This window comes from Schistosoma haematobium, chromosome 2, assembly GCF_000699445.3.
Source record: "Schistosoma haematobium chromosome 2, whole genome shotgun sequence".
Lineage (NCBI taxonomy): Eukaryota > Metazoa > Platyhelminthes > Trematoda > Strigeidida > Schistosomatidae > Schistosoma > Schistosoma haematobium.
This window is the reverse complement of record NC_067197.1, coordinates 23,565,335-23,582,873: the sequence shown is the minus strand read 5'-3', so window position 1 is coordinate 23,582,873 and position 17,539 is coordinate 23,565,335. Positions and strand designations below refer to the sequence as shown.

At 36.4% G+C, this 17,539-nt stretch overlaps 2 protein-coding genes across 4 annotated transcripts in view; one reads left to right on the top strand and one right to left on the bottom strand.

Annotated features, from left to right (window-relative positions):
- Positions 1-9,675: 9,675 nt before the first annotated feature.
- Positions 9,676-14,783, top strand: RNPC3_1 (RNA-binding region-containing protein 3; the record flags this gene model as incomplete). Of its 2 annotated transcripts, XM_012943600.3 has the most annotated exons (8): positions 9,676-10,200; positions 11,184-11,365; positions 11,409-11,524; positions 11,556-11,760; positions 12,819-13,035; positions 13,070-13,429; positions 13,758-14,147; positions 14,486-14,640. In XM_012943600.3, the coding sequence occupies exons 1-8, from the start codon at positions 10,197-10,199 to the stop codon at positions 14,638-14,640; spliced, it is 1,629 nt and encodes a 542-aa protein (XP_012799054.2). In that variant the 5' UTR covers positions 9,676-10,196. The 2 variants fall into 2 exon arrangements, with proteins under 2 accessions (XP_012799054.2, XP_051067861.1); XM_051214678.1 differs by having other exon boundaries at positions 9,676-11,365; positions 11,403-11,524; positions 14,486-14,783.
- MS3_00006508 (uncharacterized protein) overlaps positions 14,773-17,539 on the bottom strand; it is a 56,390-nt gene continuing 53,623 nt past the window's right edge. For both annotated transcript variants that reach the window (XM_051214675.1, XM_051214677.1), the window contains 2 exons: positions 16,639-16,972; positions 14,773-15,815 (listed from right to left, as the gene is read on the bottom strand). Coding sequence is in view for 1 of the 2 variants with exons in the window: in XM_051214677.1 (XP_051067860.1) it covers positions 15,274-15,815; positions 16,639-16,972 (876 nt within the window). In the remaining variant the exon portion in view is untranslated. The remainder of the gene's footprint in view (positions 15,816-16,638; positions 16,973-17,539) is intronic.

The following is a 17,539-nucleotide window of genomic DNA, read 5'->3' as shown; positions in this document are numbered from 1 at the left end:
AAGTATTTCAAACCATTTAAACTCTGTCCTGGGAGTTAGAAGGTCTTCATTTAGAAGAACTATGACGCCTCATAGTAAAAGCCGAGTTCCTTCGGAAGTCACGAGGCCTATGTTCCTTCTAACAACCAGAGCAACAATTTTTATAGGTACATGGAACGTCCGGATAATGTGGGAGACCGGGAAGACCAGTCAAATAGCAACGGAAATCAGGAGATACAACTTAGCAGCACTGGGAATCAGCGAAACCCACTGGACCCAAGCTGGACAACAAGGGCTAAATATCAGAGAGATGCTACTGTACTCCGGTCACGAAGAGGAAAATGCTTCGCATACTCACGAAGTCTAAAGTAGCACGAAATGCACCTGTAGGATGGGAATCTCACGGATCCAGAATCATCAAAGCATCATTCAAAGCAAAGAAGGAGGGGATCACAATGAATATTATCCAATGTTATGCACCCACCAATGATAGCAACGACGACATTAAAGATCAATTCTACGAGCAGCTGCAATCAATCATAGAGAAGTGCCCAAGAAACGACCTCGCCATTCCGATGGGAGGTCTAAACGCCAAAGTTGGAATAGACAACACCGGATATGAAGATATTATGGGACGACATGGACTGGGAGAGAGAAACGAAAATGGGGAAAGATTTGCAAATCTGTGTGCATTGTACATATTGGTCAAAGGCGGCGCAATATTCCCACACAACTGTATACACAAAGTTACATGGATCTCACCGGATCACACCACAGAGAACAATGGAAGACGTGAGAATCAGGAGAGGAGATGATATAGCTTCAGATCACCACCTAGTTGCGGCCAATTTAAAACTGAATCTAAAAAAGAACTGGACAACTGGACAAACAGCAATACAAAGGTTCGATACAGCCTTCCTTCGAGATACTAACGAAATCAACGAATTCAAGATAGCTCTCAACAACAGGTTCCAAGCCTTACAAGATCTACTGAAGGAAGAAGAAACTACTATGGAGGACAACTGGAAAGGTATCAAAGAAGCATTGACTTCAACGTGTCAAGAGGTACTGGGTAGCAACAAGCACCATCATAAGGAATGGATCTCTATAGAATCACTGGACATGATCAAATAAAGGAAGAACAAGAAGACGGCAATTACAACAACCGAACACGAGCGGAGAAAGTTCAAGCACAAGCTGAATACATAGAAGCAAACAAGCAAGTGAAGAGGAGCATTAGAGCCGACAAGAAGAAATATGTGGAAGAACTAGCAACGACGGCGGAAAAAGCTGCAAGAGAAGGAAATATGAAACAACTTTACGATACAACGAAGAAACTAGCAGGGAAATATAGTAAACCAGAGAGACCGGTCAAGGACACAGAAGGCAGGCCAATCATTGAAATTCAAGAACAGAAGAACAGATAGGTAGAGTACTTTGAGGAACTCTTGAATAGACCAGTTCCATTGAATCCACCCGACATCGAAGCAGCGTACACAGACCTTCCTATAGATGTCATTCCACCAATAACCGAAGAAATCAGGATGGCCATCAGACAAATCAAGAGCGGGAAAGCAGCAGGACCTGACAATATACCAGCTGAAGCACTGAAGTCGGACATCGAGGTAACTACAAACATGCTTCACCTTCTATTCAAGAAGATTTGGGAGGAGAAGCAAGTGCCGATGGACTGGAAAGAAGGACACCTCATCAAGATTCCAAAGAAAAGAGATCTGAGCTAATGTGAAAAATACAGAGGCCATCACACTACTGTCAGTACCAGGAAACGTTTTTAACAGAGTATTACTGAACTGAATGAAAAACCCAGTACATGTCCAGATTTCAGATATATATATGCCCACTTTAATAATGTAGGTTGTTTGAAATAGGTTAGTAACAACTCTAAAGAAATATAGAGCTCAATTATAGTTGAGTGACAATTTCAACTTGGTCCCGTTAACTAATGCTTGGGAATGATAATCCCACAACATATGCTTTCGTGTCACTGATTGTTTATATAGACCCATATAATTAGACAGGAGAATATTCTATGCATATAAAAATTGGTCAAATTATTGTCATGTTACATTTCTAGAGAATATTAACTACCAATAGTGAGTTTTCACTCATATGGGTTTATTAGTTATGAATTGTACACAAAAGCAAATTTACTGATTTTATCATTTCACACAATAGCTGCCGCTTAATATAATTAATTATTCGAAAGTGAATTAATTGTTTTCTATATTTTGCCCTGAAAAGAATAAACGTTTCATATATATCTAAAAGTATATCACAATTATTGTACACAGAAACGATAAACAAGCAACTATTGGTAAAACTGACAAAGATATCATTAGCTCTAGATGATCAAGGGACAGTTTTATATTTATTTTTCAATACTTGGACTATATATGATCGCGACATTTGCTTGAATGCCTAAGTATAACATAATGAAAATAAAACTAGAAAAATACATTTTATGACCACCTGGATAATCTAAAACACTAATATCAGTTAATAATTCCAAGACGTTCACTTAAGCAAGACAGAATAAATTATTTCGTTATTATTGAGACAACAAACGCTTATTTGATCAGTGTAAGTGCGCCCCGAAAAAAGATCATTTTTTAAAAACTCATAGAAATGAAAATATTTGTGTTATTTGTACTAACCGATCATTCCTTTGTACTGGATTGCCCGCTCATTAGGAATTCCAAATATAATACATTAGTTTGAGCTCACCTACTTCTACTTGGTTCAAATTGGTTTATTTCGGAATTCTTAGTTAGCACATTGATTCGAATATTTCTAATTACCATAATAGTTCTCGGAGTTAATGATATTATATTAAAAGAAAATATTCACTTAACAGTGGAGTTAAAGCTTTGTTATTTATAAAATTCAAATTATAGACTTGACAATCTGCTGATTTTATGCGCCTTTAATTCGATATATATATATATATATATATATATATATATATATATATATATAGCCTGATGCTTTTATTGGCGAGTAAGAGAAATTGTTTAGTTGTTTCGAATCAGTATTAAATGAAACACAGCCTACCGATCAAGTATAGAGTGCTTGAAGTCTCCTATTTTCTTGCACTCAACTTAATCATTCATATATCACTTATGAAAGTTATACATGAGGCACACAATGCTAAAGAATTGAACCAGTCTTTGTGTGACAAAATTTATTTAGTTTAAAATAAGAATTAAGATTAGTATCTCTTCATTTGGTCAGAATCATATAATTTGATAAAGGCAAATGCGAATAATCTTTTTACTCAGTTAAATGAATGGTTTTATGCCTAATAGCGCAGACCAAACTTAGTTAAACGACTCTCGAAAATCAAGAGTAACTAAACAGCTTATTTATCTCTTTTTATGGGACTTCTCTACAGTAAAAATCCACAATCCCTATAGGGGTCCGAACTCAGAAATTTGCTTTTAGTGTTTTGCATATTTTAAATCGATGGATTCGCAGTATACCCAATTCATCCTACAACATTGGTATCACCATATCGAGAGCTTACTGATGTTAGATAGGCATACTATGAAATTCACTATGAGGTTGTGGGTGCGCAGTACCTACGAGTCCCAGTGAAGGACGTAAAACTGCAAATTGTCTCCTGGTTTTCAGTGTTTGTTTGACTTGGTTCATCCTGTGATAAGGCTCTACAATTTGTCAATCTTTACAAACCCCATAATAATACACATTTTAACGTATTACGTTGAGTGAGCCTATGAATGAGAATTATACTTAGAAACAGTGGTTCTTAGTGCGAAATAGTGTTACAGAGTACCAATGAGTAACTCAGTTCGGCAATTTAGTTTCTTTTCATGATTATTTCCTAAGTTTCATGCTCTAAATCTATTCAGAAACAATCATCAGCACGTTTCGATACCCATCAATTTACCTCTATAACCGTACCCTGACATATTGTAGCGGTAAATAAATCCCCAAAATAAATAGCTCTGTAAGTTTTCGACATTGGATGCTGACCACATTAGTTTTAATGGACTCACTTAGCTGAATGCACTCGGTCATGCATCCTCACCAGATCACGAGTGGGAACGCCGTGCTCAGTAACCCCTGCAATCACTAGTCAAATTAGATCAGACGATCCTCGATATATTGATAGCCTATCAAATATATCTTCGAACCTCCTCGCTTCTGTCTTTTGATTTCACTTGGTGGGTACGATTCATATTAGAAGGTGTTACTAGTTAAAGCGTTGTCAAACTCCGAATACCTGTGGCACCTTCAATATCTAAAAACTAACTTAACCCAGTGGATTTTATGCCACCTTATTAAATGTCTCATAACGAAATATTGGATGTTCATCAACCTTTCTCCTGTGGATGGTTTCAGTTCATGAGTACACAGGACAGATGTAAGACCGTTTCTAAAAGTTTCAGAGCGAATTGTGACTGGAAGATCACTTTACTAAGCCCATCAAGACCAGAATACAGATGATATAAAATATATTAAATATTAGATATTCTTGATTAACTGTAGCTTAAATCCTTGATTATGGGCCCTAATTGTTCTCTGTGTTCATGACATATTGATGGATATATTAAGGAAAATAAACGTGGTCGGTTACCAGAGACATGTATATTATTTAGCTCTAACAAAATGTGTTTACAACGACTAGACTGCTTAATAACTGTAATTGTCTACGTAAATCTACCTGCGATTTTCAACGGAGAAAATTAGACACTCAACCTCGTAATTTTCGACGGATTTTATGCCCCACTTGAATGATTATTAGGATCCTTTTGGTATATATATATATAGAGGACAGGCCCTCTTTGTATCAGTGAGCTACTTCATTGACTACTGCTTTAATCATAGAGGCTGTCCTAAAAAGAACTGCATATTGCAAGTTGTGAGCTTCTAGGGAGTTCCGTTCTCTTTGGCCGCTCGCTTGAGCCTGATTGTATCAAGTACCATGTTTGGTGAGCATTTATATTGCCGTTTGTAAAAAAGCCATAGAGCGAATATCGAACAAAAGTACTATTACTACTCGTTATTCCTATTAATTTCCAAACATTCTTACATAACTTGTAACTGAGGAAATAAATTTTATATTGCGGAAGTGATTGAGGGTTAACAATTGTTATCAGGAAACTGGTGTTTTGTAGGATTAATAACTCCCGAAGTCATCCCATTGTTGTTAAACAACAAAGATAGAATAAAACAGTGATAAGGTTTCGTTTTCCCAATGAACCAGAAAAACATTAAAACCCCTTATATTGACTAATAGTTACTTAAAATAAATGAATGTATAAACACTGGACGCTGAAGCTGATCATGTTTGTTCTGCTGGACACAAACTAGCTGGATCAGGCATTGACGTAATATCGTGTTCCCGCATACCAAGAAACATTTATGTCCTAAATAACCCTCGGTTGAAAGTGTTTCATAAGAAAGTTAAGCGAAAATTCAGGTTAATGGTTTACGAAAATATACTTCCATCTTGGAGATGAGTAGAAAACAATAGATTAATTGGTAAGTTCATTTAAAACAAAAAAACAATCGGTGTACAATAGGATGCAAGTTATAAATAGAATACTGCAACCTTCTCCCTGGTAAAGGAAGATTTACTCATGAATCTATAGTGGCATTTGGCCCTAACCACACAATCCTCAAAGCTGAACAACAGACACTTGGGACGATAAATGTTAAATATTTAACGCAGAGAAAAACCCAACGATGGATAAGGTGGGAGCAATGAATTGAATTGCAGGCGTGGTCCCTGTTGAATGTTATCTCATATCTTTCATTCATATTAAGTGTATTGTTCTATCTCTAGTCTAAGCTTGTTCTCCACCATGTACTGGTGGTTGTTATGATACGATGAGACAGTGTAGACAATCATGCGACTTCCACGTAAAATTTTAAAGATTAGGCGGTTACATCATAACAAATGTGCAATTTTAAAACTAGGTCTATCATTAGAGCAGCACAAGTATCGTGGTAGACCATAATTCCACAAATCTGTGGTGTTATCGGATCCGAACTACAGGGTTCTCGAATCTGAATATATAATTACTGAGGAGATTAACATTCAAAATGTAACACTTGTAGAAGGTCGGTGATGGTGAACGAATGAGGAATCATTCGAGAATGCATGGTTTAGTAATGCAGACTTGGTCACCCCGTGTAACCTGTTGTTTGTGTAATAAGTAAATTACTCTCCACCCGGCCCAAAAAGTGTTCTTCACAAGTATTAGATGTCATATTGCTGGTTATCACCGTAGGACGAGTTAGTGTAAACAATTATGTGACGTCCATGTAAGATCTTATAGATTAGGTAGTCACATCATGAAAAATCTATAATTTTAGGATTAGTCCTATTATAATGGTAACAAGGATAGATTTACTAATAGCGAACTAGACCATAATTCTAAAAACCTAGCCTCGAACGATTTGACGCTTTACACTAATAACAGCTTCCATTACTAAAATTCAACACTATTTCAACCAGATTAACGGTACATAACTCAGTGTGATTATGAATAATTTCTTATGAGTCCGCACACAGTGAAAGAAAATATTTATTACAGTACTTATAATCTCAAAGTACTCTGGATAAGACGCAATCCAACGATGCTAATACCTAGGTCCCTTACAGATAGGGGCTTGAAGACAAATTAAAAAGCTATAATGATAGGGAGAAACGATATCGGTGATTGTGAGAAAAGATAGAAAAATGTTTGTCTTTTAGGAGACCATTTGGATAGGGATAATTGCCTTGCGCTAGACAGCGCCACGATAACACCACAATGCTTGAGAGAATGCGTCCAGCTAGTAGCGTCTATTAAGACTGAAAAGTTCAGCATCGTTATTGAGTGTCCATCAAATCAATTATTTTGTACAGAGATCCGCCATTGGAAATCTAACAAAGAGATCGAGATGCACTAAATGTTTAAACAGAACTTCACACTGACTTTGATAAAATTAGTCTCCTTGACTATCTTCCGCAGAACTAAGTTTAGTGTGAACCTAACGCCAGAATTCCAGTAAAGAATTTAAATATTAGATTTTAATAGTACTGGTGGCATTTCGAGCATATTTTGGAACGCATTAAACTTCTCTTACTGATGTAAATCACTAACTTAGGTGGTCTGTGTTGATGAACGAGGGCCTACGCTAATTGGACGAGAATGGCGCGATCTCCCAGTATATGTTAAAGTCACATCAAACGGTAATGCCTAACATTCATTGCCCTTCCGTCTATGGCCAATTCGATCATAGTACAGCACATCAAATTTTATTTCAGAAATGTGTTAATAGGAATAGATTTAAGATCTAGAAGGCTAGAATTGCCTCATGCTTCTGTCCAAGGAGTACAAGTGATTGACGCACATTCATTGTCTTTAACCTTTCTGAGAATCGGAAAACTGTTCCGCATTCGACCACCCGACTGCCAGATGTTTTGACATTTAAGTGACCCTAAACTAAGTTACTAAAATGACATAATTCATACTTCAATTAATCTATCTAAGAATGTATTTCAACCGAATGACGGTTCATCGATGCTGGGCACAAAAAAATGTTCAGCAAAAGCTTCATCTGGGCGGTCTGCTTGAATATCTGGGCTACCTGTTTCTGCCATCTGATTATTTCAACAAGTCATCTGTTTTTTCGCTTTTGTTTTAACTTATAATTATGTCCATTAATCGCACAACCTATTCAGGCGCTTTTATGAAAAGCCTACGACCTTTCGCTGCACAGGTTACAAAAAAGTGCTTTGAAAGACATCGTGGTGGTCGCCAATATGCGTTAAAGAGAAAGAATATTAATCGTATGTCGATTCCCGAGCTCCTAAATTCTAACTGCCGATCACTAATCAACAAAGTGGACTATCTGCAGTTCCTACTAAGTCAAAATATGTATCGTAATTGTGGTGTCATCACAATTCAAGAATCTTGGTTAAATGATTTACAGGACGACTGCCTAGTATCACTGCGTGATTTCAAAATTTATCGTCAGGATCGATCAAACAATAAAAAGAGGTGTGGTGGCGGTGTAGCTACGTTTGTAAACATAAAGTGCTGTCGATCTTCGTTTGTGCGTTTTAAGTTCTCAAATGACTTTATCGACTGTCTAACTCTAAGATGTTGTCCAAAACATCTGAATAAATACAAATATGTTTATGTTACCAATATCTACGTGACTCAAGATTGCACATCATCTGCAATATCTGTTTTCGCTGATGAATTCACTGAGTTTGCCGTTACTGCCTTCAATGATTCACTTTCAGTTGTATGTGGTGATTTCAATACTGACCCATACCAATTTGCATACAGGCGCAAAAGAAGCACTTTAGATGCTGTTGCAGTTCTGCATCACAACATAGTGTTCAACTTAGAAAAGGGTAAGAAGTATGTTCGATGTGCTTTTCTGGACTATACTTCAGCTTTTGACTCTATACCAAGACAACGTTTACTTAACAAGTTAATCAGCGTCAACACTGACAGCTGGATAACCAACTGGCTATGTTCCTACCTCTCTGGAAGGGAACAGTACACTGTGATTGGAGGAAAGAGTTCAGAGTCTCTACTGTCACATGAAGGTGTACCACAAGGAGCTGTTCTTTCACCTCTTCTTTTCTCTTTTTTTTTGCATGATCTGCCATCTTCCGCAGAAAACACTTTTGTGAAATATGCAGATGATCTCACTGTATGTATGCCTATCTCTTCCTCTTTACATCCCATAGAAATGAATGAGTTTTTGTCTCGTATTGATTGTTGGTCTGTTGGTAATGGCCTCATACTTAATCCGTCTAGATGTCAAGCTGTTAACTTTAGCATGAGACATGAACGGAATCTAAACACCATTTTGAGATCCCATAGTGCTTATACCATCGGAGACTCTTTGATAAACTCAGTGTCGAAGGTCAATTATCTTGGTGTCACCTTTTCCTCTGATCTGTCTTGGTCTTCCCACGTTTTATCGTTATCGAAGAAGGTTTTCCGTCTGACCTACTACATAAAGAGATTGCATGCTCTTGGAATTACTCGTCATTTACTCTTACAATTTGTCAATTCTTGCATATTACCTATTATTCTTTACTGTTCTCCATTATTCTTTCCCGGGCTTTTGAGGAAAGACTTTGCTGTATTGCGGAGAGTGCTGAAGGCAGTTAGCAAGATGTGTGGTGAATCTTTCGAGGTCATAATTAATATGGTTGTGGATAGACATTTAAAATCATGCAAACTCCTGACAGGTGTTATTTTATCAGATACTAGCCATCCCCTTCACTCTTATCTTTCTCCTTGTATATCTTCTGGTAGAACGAGACGTAATTACATTAAAATCCATGCACTCAAGAAAAAGTATAAAAGTTCTATAACACCTTACCTAGCAAATATACTCTGTGACGAACAGGTTGTTAGAGTTAACCTAGTCAATAACTTACATTCTTAACATGTTCCTAATTTTAAAAATTGTACAGTTTTTCGTTTTTTTAAAAAAAACATTTCTCTTTTTTTGTATTTGTTACTGTTTTTTTGTTGTTGCGTAAGTACTTTGTTGAAGTAACCTGTGCTGAGAATTCCATATTGTACCGATACTATAATATTGAATGAAGCCATTATTAATAATAATGATAATTCGTTCCATTATTTACAATTTGATCCTATTTGTGGACACTTGCTAAGGTCATTTGTCGCGCGCAAAATGGATTTACGTTACATCAGGGTTACCTTTAGGCTTCAAATTTTTAACTCGTTTGGAACCTTACACTGTCACTTCCTAGTTTTGACTATCATATCGGTTTAATCTTACTCTCGTGATATTCCGGAATATTTTTAATAATTTACGTTACTAAATGAAGTTTCATTCAATGTGGCTACTGAGTCAATAACTCAATTCTCTTCTTTTCTGTTCTAGATAGTCTAACATACTGCTTTTCAAACTCTCTAAGCGCACAAAATATTTTACAGCTATAATTAGATCAACCAAAAGCGGAACGTGACACCTTAAGTTGATCTAATTAGATCAAGGCTAGATTTCATCTCAGATAAATGTAAATGATCTTGAATGTCTTTTTTTCACGGGAGATTTAAAGTATTACTCGTTTTTAGCTTTCAATAGCGAGATCCGACAAATTATTCTCGTTTGAAAGTATTGGCATTTTTCCAAATTCAGTTGTAAATGATCAGGTTAAACTGTGAAGCATACCCCCAAGATTAATGAGTAAAGAAGTGCACTAGATTGATATCTATTGATACATCGCATTATCTCAGATCGCAAAGGTTCTGTGGATATAGCCTGAGATTAAGACTCGAAGGAATTACTACCTTGTCACCCACGTAAGCTTTAAATCACCTTGGGACAGCGTTTGCTTAGTCCGGCGCTTTAACCGGGTTGGTGGTGGACACGGAGAGTCCACCTAGGGTAGTTGGAAAACCCAGATTCCAAACCAATCGTGCACATGGGCTCCAGTATCCTGAAGGAACAAGTAGCGTATGAACCAATCGTTGGCCACCGGCTACCATGGGAATGCATCTCCTCACGATGCTCCACTGCCTTGTGGTTCAGACCTTGAGGTCGAAGGCTCCGGGTGTGGCCCCCTAAGGAAACCACCTGCTTCGGTTTGGGCACCCGTGCAGTATCCCAGCCTCCATACATATCAAATGAGATTTGTGTGGCGCATATGTACTTGGTGCCTTCTTGTACCAATATCTGTGTCCAAATAAATACTTAGTTTTACACCTTAAATTATGATAATTGCATTAGCGGTGAAACTATAATTTATGGACGACTTTTGAGCGACGCTAAATTGACTTTGAGGATGTCCACTGACCAACCAGGGCTAATTTAGTGTTATAAACCAGTGTGATGAATTAGAATTATGATTTACAGTTAGTGGTTAGGGTTAGGAATTAGATTTGTGGTTTTCATCACAAATTGAGATCAGCTAAAATGCCAAAACATTATAATCAAATGGATTGTCGAATTCCGCGTTATCTTATATATTGCTCTTCCATAAATTATAGTCTCGCCACATTAGCTGTACAGGTTAACTACGCTAGTTTCTAGTGCTGGTTATTGTTAGCGATATGTGCGCAATACTGTTAATATAACAATACTGATTAAAATATGCTCATCTCTATTAACATAGCCGTAATGAATTGTAAAATCAGTTTTATTTAGTCCCTTTTTGTTTTTTTTTCCAGCCACTGCTTATTCTGGTTCTGAAGCTTTCTCTAAACATACCATCTATATGAAGTCAGATGAAAGATGTCTTATTTTTAAACACCTCCCACCTGAAATAAATGAAGATGAATGTTTAACTTTTTTAAAATCTCTGGGGGCAACCACGTCTCAATATTTTGGATGTTCCGGTTCTCTCAAACATGTAATGTATTCCCTTTATCTGTTTCATTCTAATTCAGACTTAGTGCGCTTATGCGGAGTTCGCATCTGAACAACATGCGTGGAATATCATTAAAAATCTTCACCAAAAGAAAATATTGGATCGACGTCTTTCAGTTGAATTCATCCAGTCTGTAGAAAAGTAAGGACGACATTCTCTAAATCTTCTTTAGATTATCTTCAGTTAATATCCAAAAGACTAATCCAGACAAATCCAAAGAAGAATGTCTTCCCGTAACCACGAGTGCTTTTTCTGCTATGTGGGATACATCTTTTGAAGCTTCCTCACGAATGTACTATGAATATCCTGTTGTATCCATTGACGTACTGACAAACATTGTACGATCGTTGGCTTCTTGCCCAGCATTTTATAATCAGGTAGGCAAAAGTGAAGACAGTTTTGTGTTTTTTGGTCAGGATTCTTGAATGCATTTACACAACAGTTTAAAGTTCTGTAAAACCCTTAAGTTTAAAGACATGCTCTAATCAATGCACATCGTTGTGGTTTCTTTATAATAGTGCAGTAGAATTACTTTGTAGTACATAACCTCCGATATTGACTCTATTTGGACGGTTTTACTGACATATGTGTAATATCACATATTAGTTAAACGTTAAACTATCACATACTCGAGAATACGGCGAAGTCAGTCGTAATCAATGTACTTTATTTATTTATTTTAACACATAGATATTGGTACAAGAAGACACCAAGTACATATGCGCCACACAAATCTCATTTGATATGTATGGAGGCTGGGATACTGCACGGGTGCCCAAACCGAAGCAGGTGGTTTCCTTAGGGGGCCACACCCGGAGCCTTCGACCTCAAGGTCTGAACCACAAGGCAGTGGAGCATCGTGAGGAGATGCATTCCCATGGTAGCCGGTGGCCAACGATTGGTTCATACGCTACTTGTTCCTTCAGGATACTGGAGCCCATGTGCACGATTGGTTTGGAATCTGGGTTTTCCAACTACCCTAGGTGGACTCTCCGTGTCCACCACCAACCCGGTTAAAGCGCTGGACATTCACTTTTCGCGCATGTTCTTTTAAGCTATGTTGACGAGTTTAGGAGCTCCTCAGTGCTTATAAATATATGATACATGTGGAACGTTAAGTTGTGCCTGTTCATCCTAATTTAGGCTGACTAAACCGATTCACTGTCAGATTTTTTCACATTAGCACTCTTCTGTTAATAGTCATGAAGTCCAAAAAAATTAATGGCAATTTAGCACACTAATTTATGTTGGAACCTTGATTATACATGCGATGAACAGAAATCATCGACTATTGTTAAGATGTTTCTAGAGAGAAACATTTCTTTTCACCAGTGAATAGCTGTTTTGTCCAGAAAACTAATTAAAATTATCTGACAGTTACTCATCACTATTCGCATTAAGCAACCTGCGGTAATATTTACACGTTTTTCTACAGGTACTCCACATAATGAACAAACTCCATTTACCACCACCATTTGAAGATCCGGAACAATTCCCTGGGGATTATATTGTCATTTCTGCTTCAGATTATGCGAAAATGCAAACACTAATAGGTAATATCCAGCGCTTGCCAAAAGAGGAAAATTATGATTCAGGTTCAGTTTCAGAAGAAATGGATTTATCTAGTGGACCGGAGTCTGAACTCGCTTCTGGTAAAGTTTTGATTTTACTTTATGTTTCCTTCAGACGATGAAAAAAAAGCAACTACTTGTGCACAAAAAAGCATCTCAGTGAGAAGACGTTTCAAAGTCCGCAAAAAAAACCCTACTGTATTACCTAGTCGTCTTCCTAAGACTTCCAAACGTAAAAATGTTGATGTTGCTGAATTATTCGAATCACATCAAGCTGCTAAAAAGTTAAACTTGCCAAAGATTCTTAACGTCAATTCTCAGCGTGATCATAGTAATTCACTTGATGAATCTGAAGGTGGATTCGGACTTATCCATACGGAGACTAAAGTAGAGAGACGGCATTTTCTTGACGGACCAACTCAGAATTCTCAAGAAAACCATGCATCAATCTTCTCCAATTTTCAGCTCCGTAAAGGTAAGGAGGATTTTATGAAGTCTTGTCATGACATTAGCTAGGTAAATCCGAGAGTTTGATGCATAATATATACACTTACTTTAGTTTCAGATGTTCGGTTATGCAATGTGGAATGACTAGATCCTCAAATGATGTGAGGTAGGACAAGATTATGTTCTGCATTACTTATGTGTAACCAATACAAAACCGTATTGAGCATAGGGTTACGCAAGTTAGATAAAAAATGATTTGAAACACGTGATATATTTGAACAGGATTTATCCCTTGGATCTTATGGACGATTTGTTTACATACATTTTCCTATCCCGCTTATCATTTTTCTTCGCAGAACAATTTTCTGATGAAGAACATGAGAACTTGGAAGATTTAATCCCACTACCACCACAACCACCTTTGAGTAGTAAAAATATGACAAATGTTACTGATAATAACCCGTCTAATTTCGTAACAGTACTGTCCCTTGATGAAATCATATCCAATCGCCTAAAAGATGAGGATCGCAAGAATTATCCAATATTTGCTAAATATGATACTGGAACTACCACCTCTCGTCTGTATGTCAAAAATTTATCTCAAATGGTTACAGAAGCCGATTTGTTTGCAATATTCGGGGTATTCTCAAATGGACCTGTGACTGACAGTAGTTGCAAACCAAGGGTTTCGTTGGACTCAACAGAGTGTTTTTCAATAAGGCTTTTGACGGAAGGTCGAATGAAAGGTGAGTACAAGATGATGTTAAGCTCTATTTTACTTTCTAACCCCATTTTGTGTTGTATTGAATTCTTTTATAAGTTAGTCGTATACTCTATAGTTTTTATTTGGTTGTAACAAATAATATCAAGAGGAGTCGATCTGATTCAGTAAATGTTCTTCAATATAATAATCACATGTTTGATGTAAGAAATCCAATTGTTGTTATCGTCAGACTTCTGATGTATAAGAGTCGCGAATAACAACATACCTGCATTTATTATTAGCAATTCTAAAAAAATCAGTATACCACACTATCTTTCTCATCCTATTTCATAGTATAGGCTTAAAATCTGTTTTTCTCAGGTCAGGCATTCATCGGCCTTGCATGTGAATCAACTGCCAAACAAGCGTTGGAAGCCACAAATGGTTATATGCTATATGATCGTCCGATGGTTGTTCAATTTGCTAGAGGTGCTAAAGCAAAACCAGATGAAAAAAGTTTATTATTATCGAATTAATGCTTTTGATAATTCATATCTTCAGGAGGATTCACATCCAAAGTTTGGAACTCGCCTATGACCATTTCATTAGAAACCAAATAATTGTATATGTTCTATGTACAAATTGTAAATATAAAAACCAATGGCACATTGCATTTTAACAGTTTTATGATCTGTCACAAATACAGCGATTTTAGTGAATCTAATAAACAATATAGTTCGTGAGCAACAAAAGTATTAAGAAGCATCCATTTCCATTGCGTACTATTGAGAGACGTTTCCATTCTTGTAGTTTACATTATTACATTACATCATTACATTTACAAATAAAAACTTTATCTACTTAGCTTTTATCTACCCTTTCTATGTGAATTCTCAACTGTAAAGACTAAATGTCCGCTGCAGTTTCCAGTCTACTCACAGACAGTATTCGATTTTGAATGTGTAGTAAGTGTGCAAATTTCATATATCATTACCATAATTATAGATCAAGAAAATTAAAATGTAAAAGTATATTTAGTTACATGTTAAATACGTAAGATTAGAAAGTATGAAAATAAAAAGAAAAAAAAACATTCTGTTTGATATGTAAATATGAAGGAATCCTTGTTCACAACAATAGTGGATATTACAGTTAAAATATGAAAAGCTTTAGCTAGAATGAATTTGAGTTTGTCTAGAAAAAAGACTACGTACAATATTCGCTGTGTTACAAGAGTATGTATTAGTTTTATTGCCAGATGATGATGGCTGAACTCGAACAATTTTACGGTTTGCTTCTGCCAATCTGAACAATTCATGGCTTCGTCGAACATGAGGAGGTTGAAATGAGTCGGAAGCCAAACGACGTCGTCGTGATAAGTTTATTACAGTTTGTCTTACAAAACTACTAAGACAACGCTGACTTAATACAGATCCATTCTGTAATGGACCAGCTTCAAATGTTCGTCCTTGAAGACGCATAATGCCAACTCTGCATAATCCGGAACTTAAAGGATGAACATAAATTGTGACAGGGCAGTCAAAATTCTTGCTCGTCATATTCTGGATGTTCGTCCCAACTCCTGGTTCATAGTGCATAGGTCCATCTTCCCATCGTTCGAGCCATACAACTGCCACTCGACCTCCAGTCGGGTCTGCCCCAACTTCTCCCATGCCTACTGCACTTTGACTTGTCCCTCGAGTAATGTTAGCTGGTGTGATAATTAAACAGAATATAATATTATTATAAAGGATGGGGGATTTTAATCAGTATCAAGGTTTTTTTCAGAAATAGAAATTACTTATCGAGTATGCATATGTATTATTCACATTAAGTTAAATTATTAAAATATCCAATTTACACAGTCTCTCAAAATCACCAAACAGTTTCTTATATGACCTTTTTACCAAACACGATCTTACAAACACTAAACATCTAAAAAAAAAACTCAGATTAACATCAAGTAAACTTGTAAAGGAAGTTCTTATTGTTTGTCAACTAAAATATATTTACTAGAGAACCTTGATCTATTTAGTGTTTGCTTTAATTGAATTGAATACTCTTTTGAAAACAGTTTACCATACAGATACACTGTCCTCTTATCATTTTTCTGCATGAAGTAATCTAGTCATGTGTAATATACTCCATATGGTCACTTTAATTATTATTCATCAGAAGTAATTAGTTTCCCTTGATGGAACTGTTTACTTTTAAACTTGATGAAATCTACCACCTTGTAAGCTATTGGTCACCTTTAGAGACAGATAAATTTCTAATATGCATACAACACAAACCTATTTAATAGCAATCGTCTTTAGCGTTTTAAACTATCGAATTTCCTAAAAGTAATAGTGATGAGCCCATTGTGTTAGCTACCTCAAGAGATAAATCAGGTTCAAGCGTAAATTATATATCTACGAAGTCGAGTGCATTTCGTGTATGCTTCAGGAAGTACCGTCCGATCAATGAAATATCCCATTTTATTCGTACTGTTTGTACTAAACCAATCACAATTATTTTAATTTTAAACTTACTTATGATTTCGCTAGCAGTGCGATAACGTGTACTCTTTAACGAACGGTTTGAGTCAGAATTCTCTTCATTTCCATAAAATTGATTAGTGGGACAAATGCATGCTAATTCTGTTATTGCATCAGCATAGTATATAATTGATTGAATACCATCCGGACAGTGGTCAGCATGTATATTTTTCGTCTGATTACAGTGACCCGTCACCAAGTATCCATTTGATGTACGATAGCTAGTTTGAAGGTTCCCTGTCCAACCTGAATGATCAGAAATATCTTTGATACAGCCGATACCACTTAAGAACTGATGAAATGCTTCAGGTAGTCTTGACCAAATCTTCTGTTTAGCAAATAAAAAAATTACGTACATGAACAGAACTAGGTAGGTGGAAATCCAGTATTAATGATCCAACGTAATAAAAAATTATTCACAAATCAAAATTACTGAAAAACTGTCTAAACATTTATGGAATGTAAAATATACTTTCGTGGAGTAAGTTATGTAGAAGTCATATATGTACAAGATTCAAAATTAAATGATGAACAAATGCCAATACTGTGCAATTACATTGCTGTTATCAGACCAGAAACTTAATCAGAGCATGCTACAGTGGAGCGCGCTGATCGGATCACTTTCACCCAATCAGCGCTAAGGGATGAGGTGAGAGAATTCTCAAATATTCCTGTGTAAAGTTTGTAAATACATCGACATTCTATTACCTTGTTTTGTTCGGAATGTAATTTACGTCCCTGTCCAAGTCTTGTTTTAGTTTGACAACTGGTCGAGTGAACGGAAGTGTCCAAGAATACTAGGCTGAATAAGGAGACTTAGCAATGACAATAACATTTATTTGATTAAATCAAAAACTTGGTATATTATCTAGTAAATGTGATAACTATTATATAA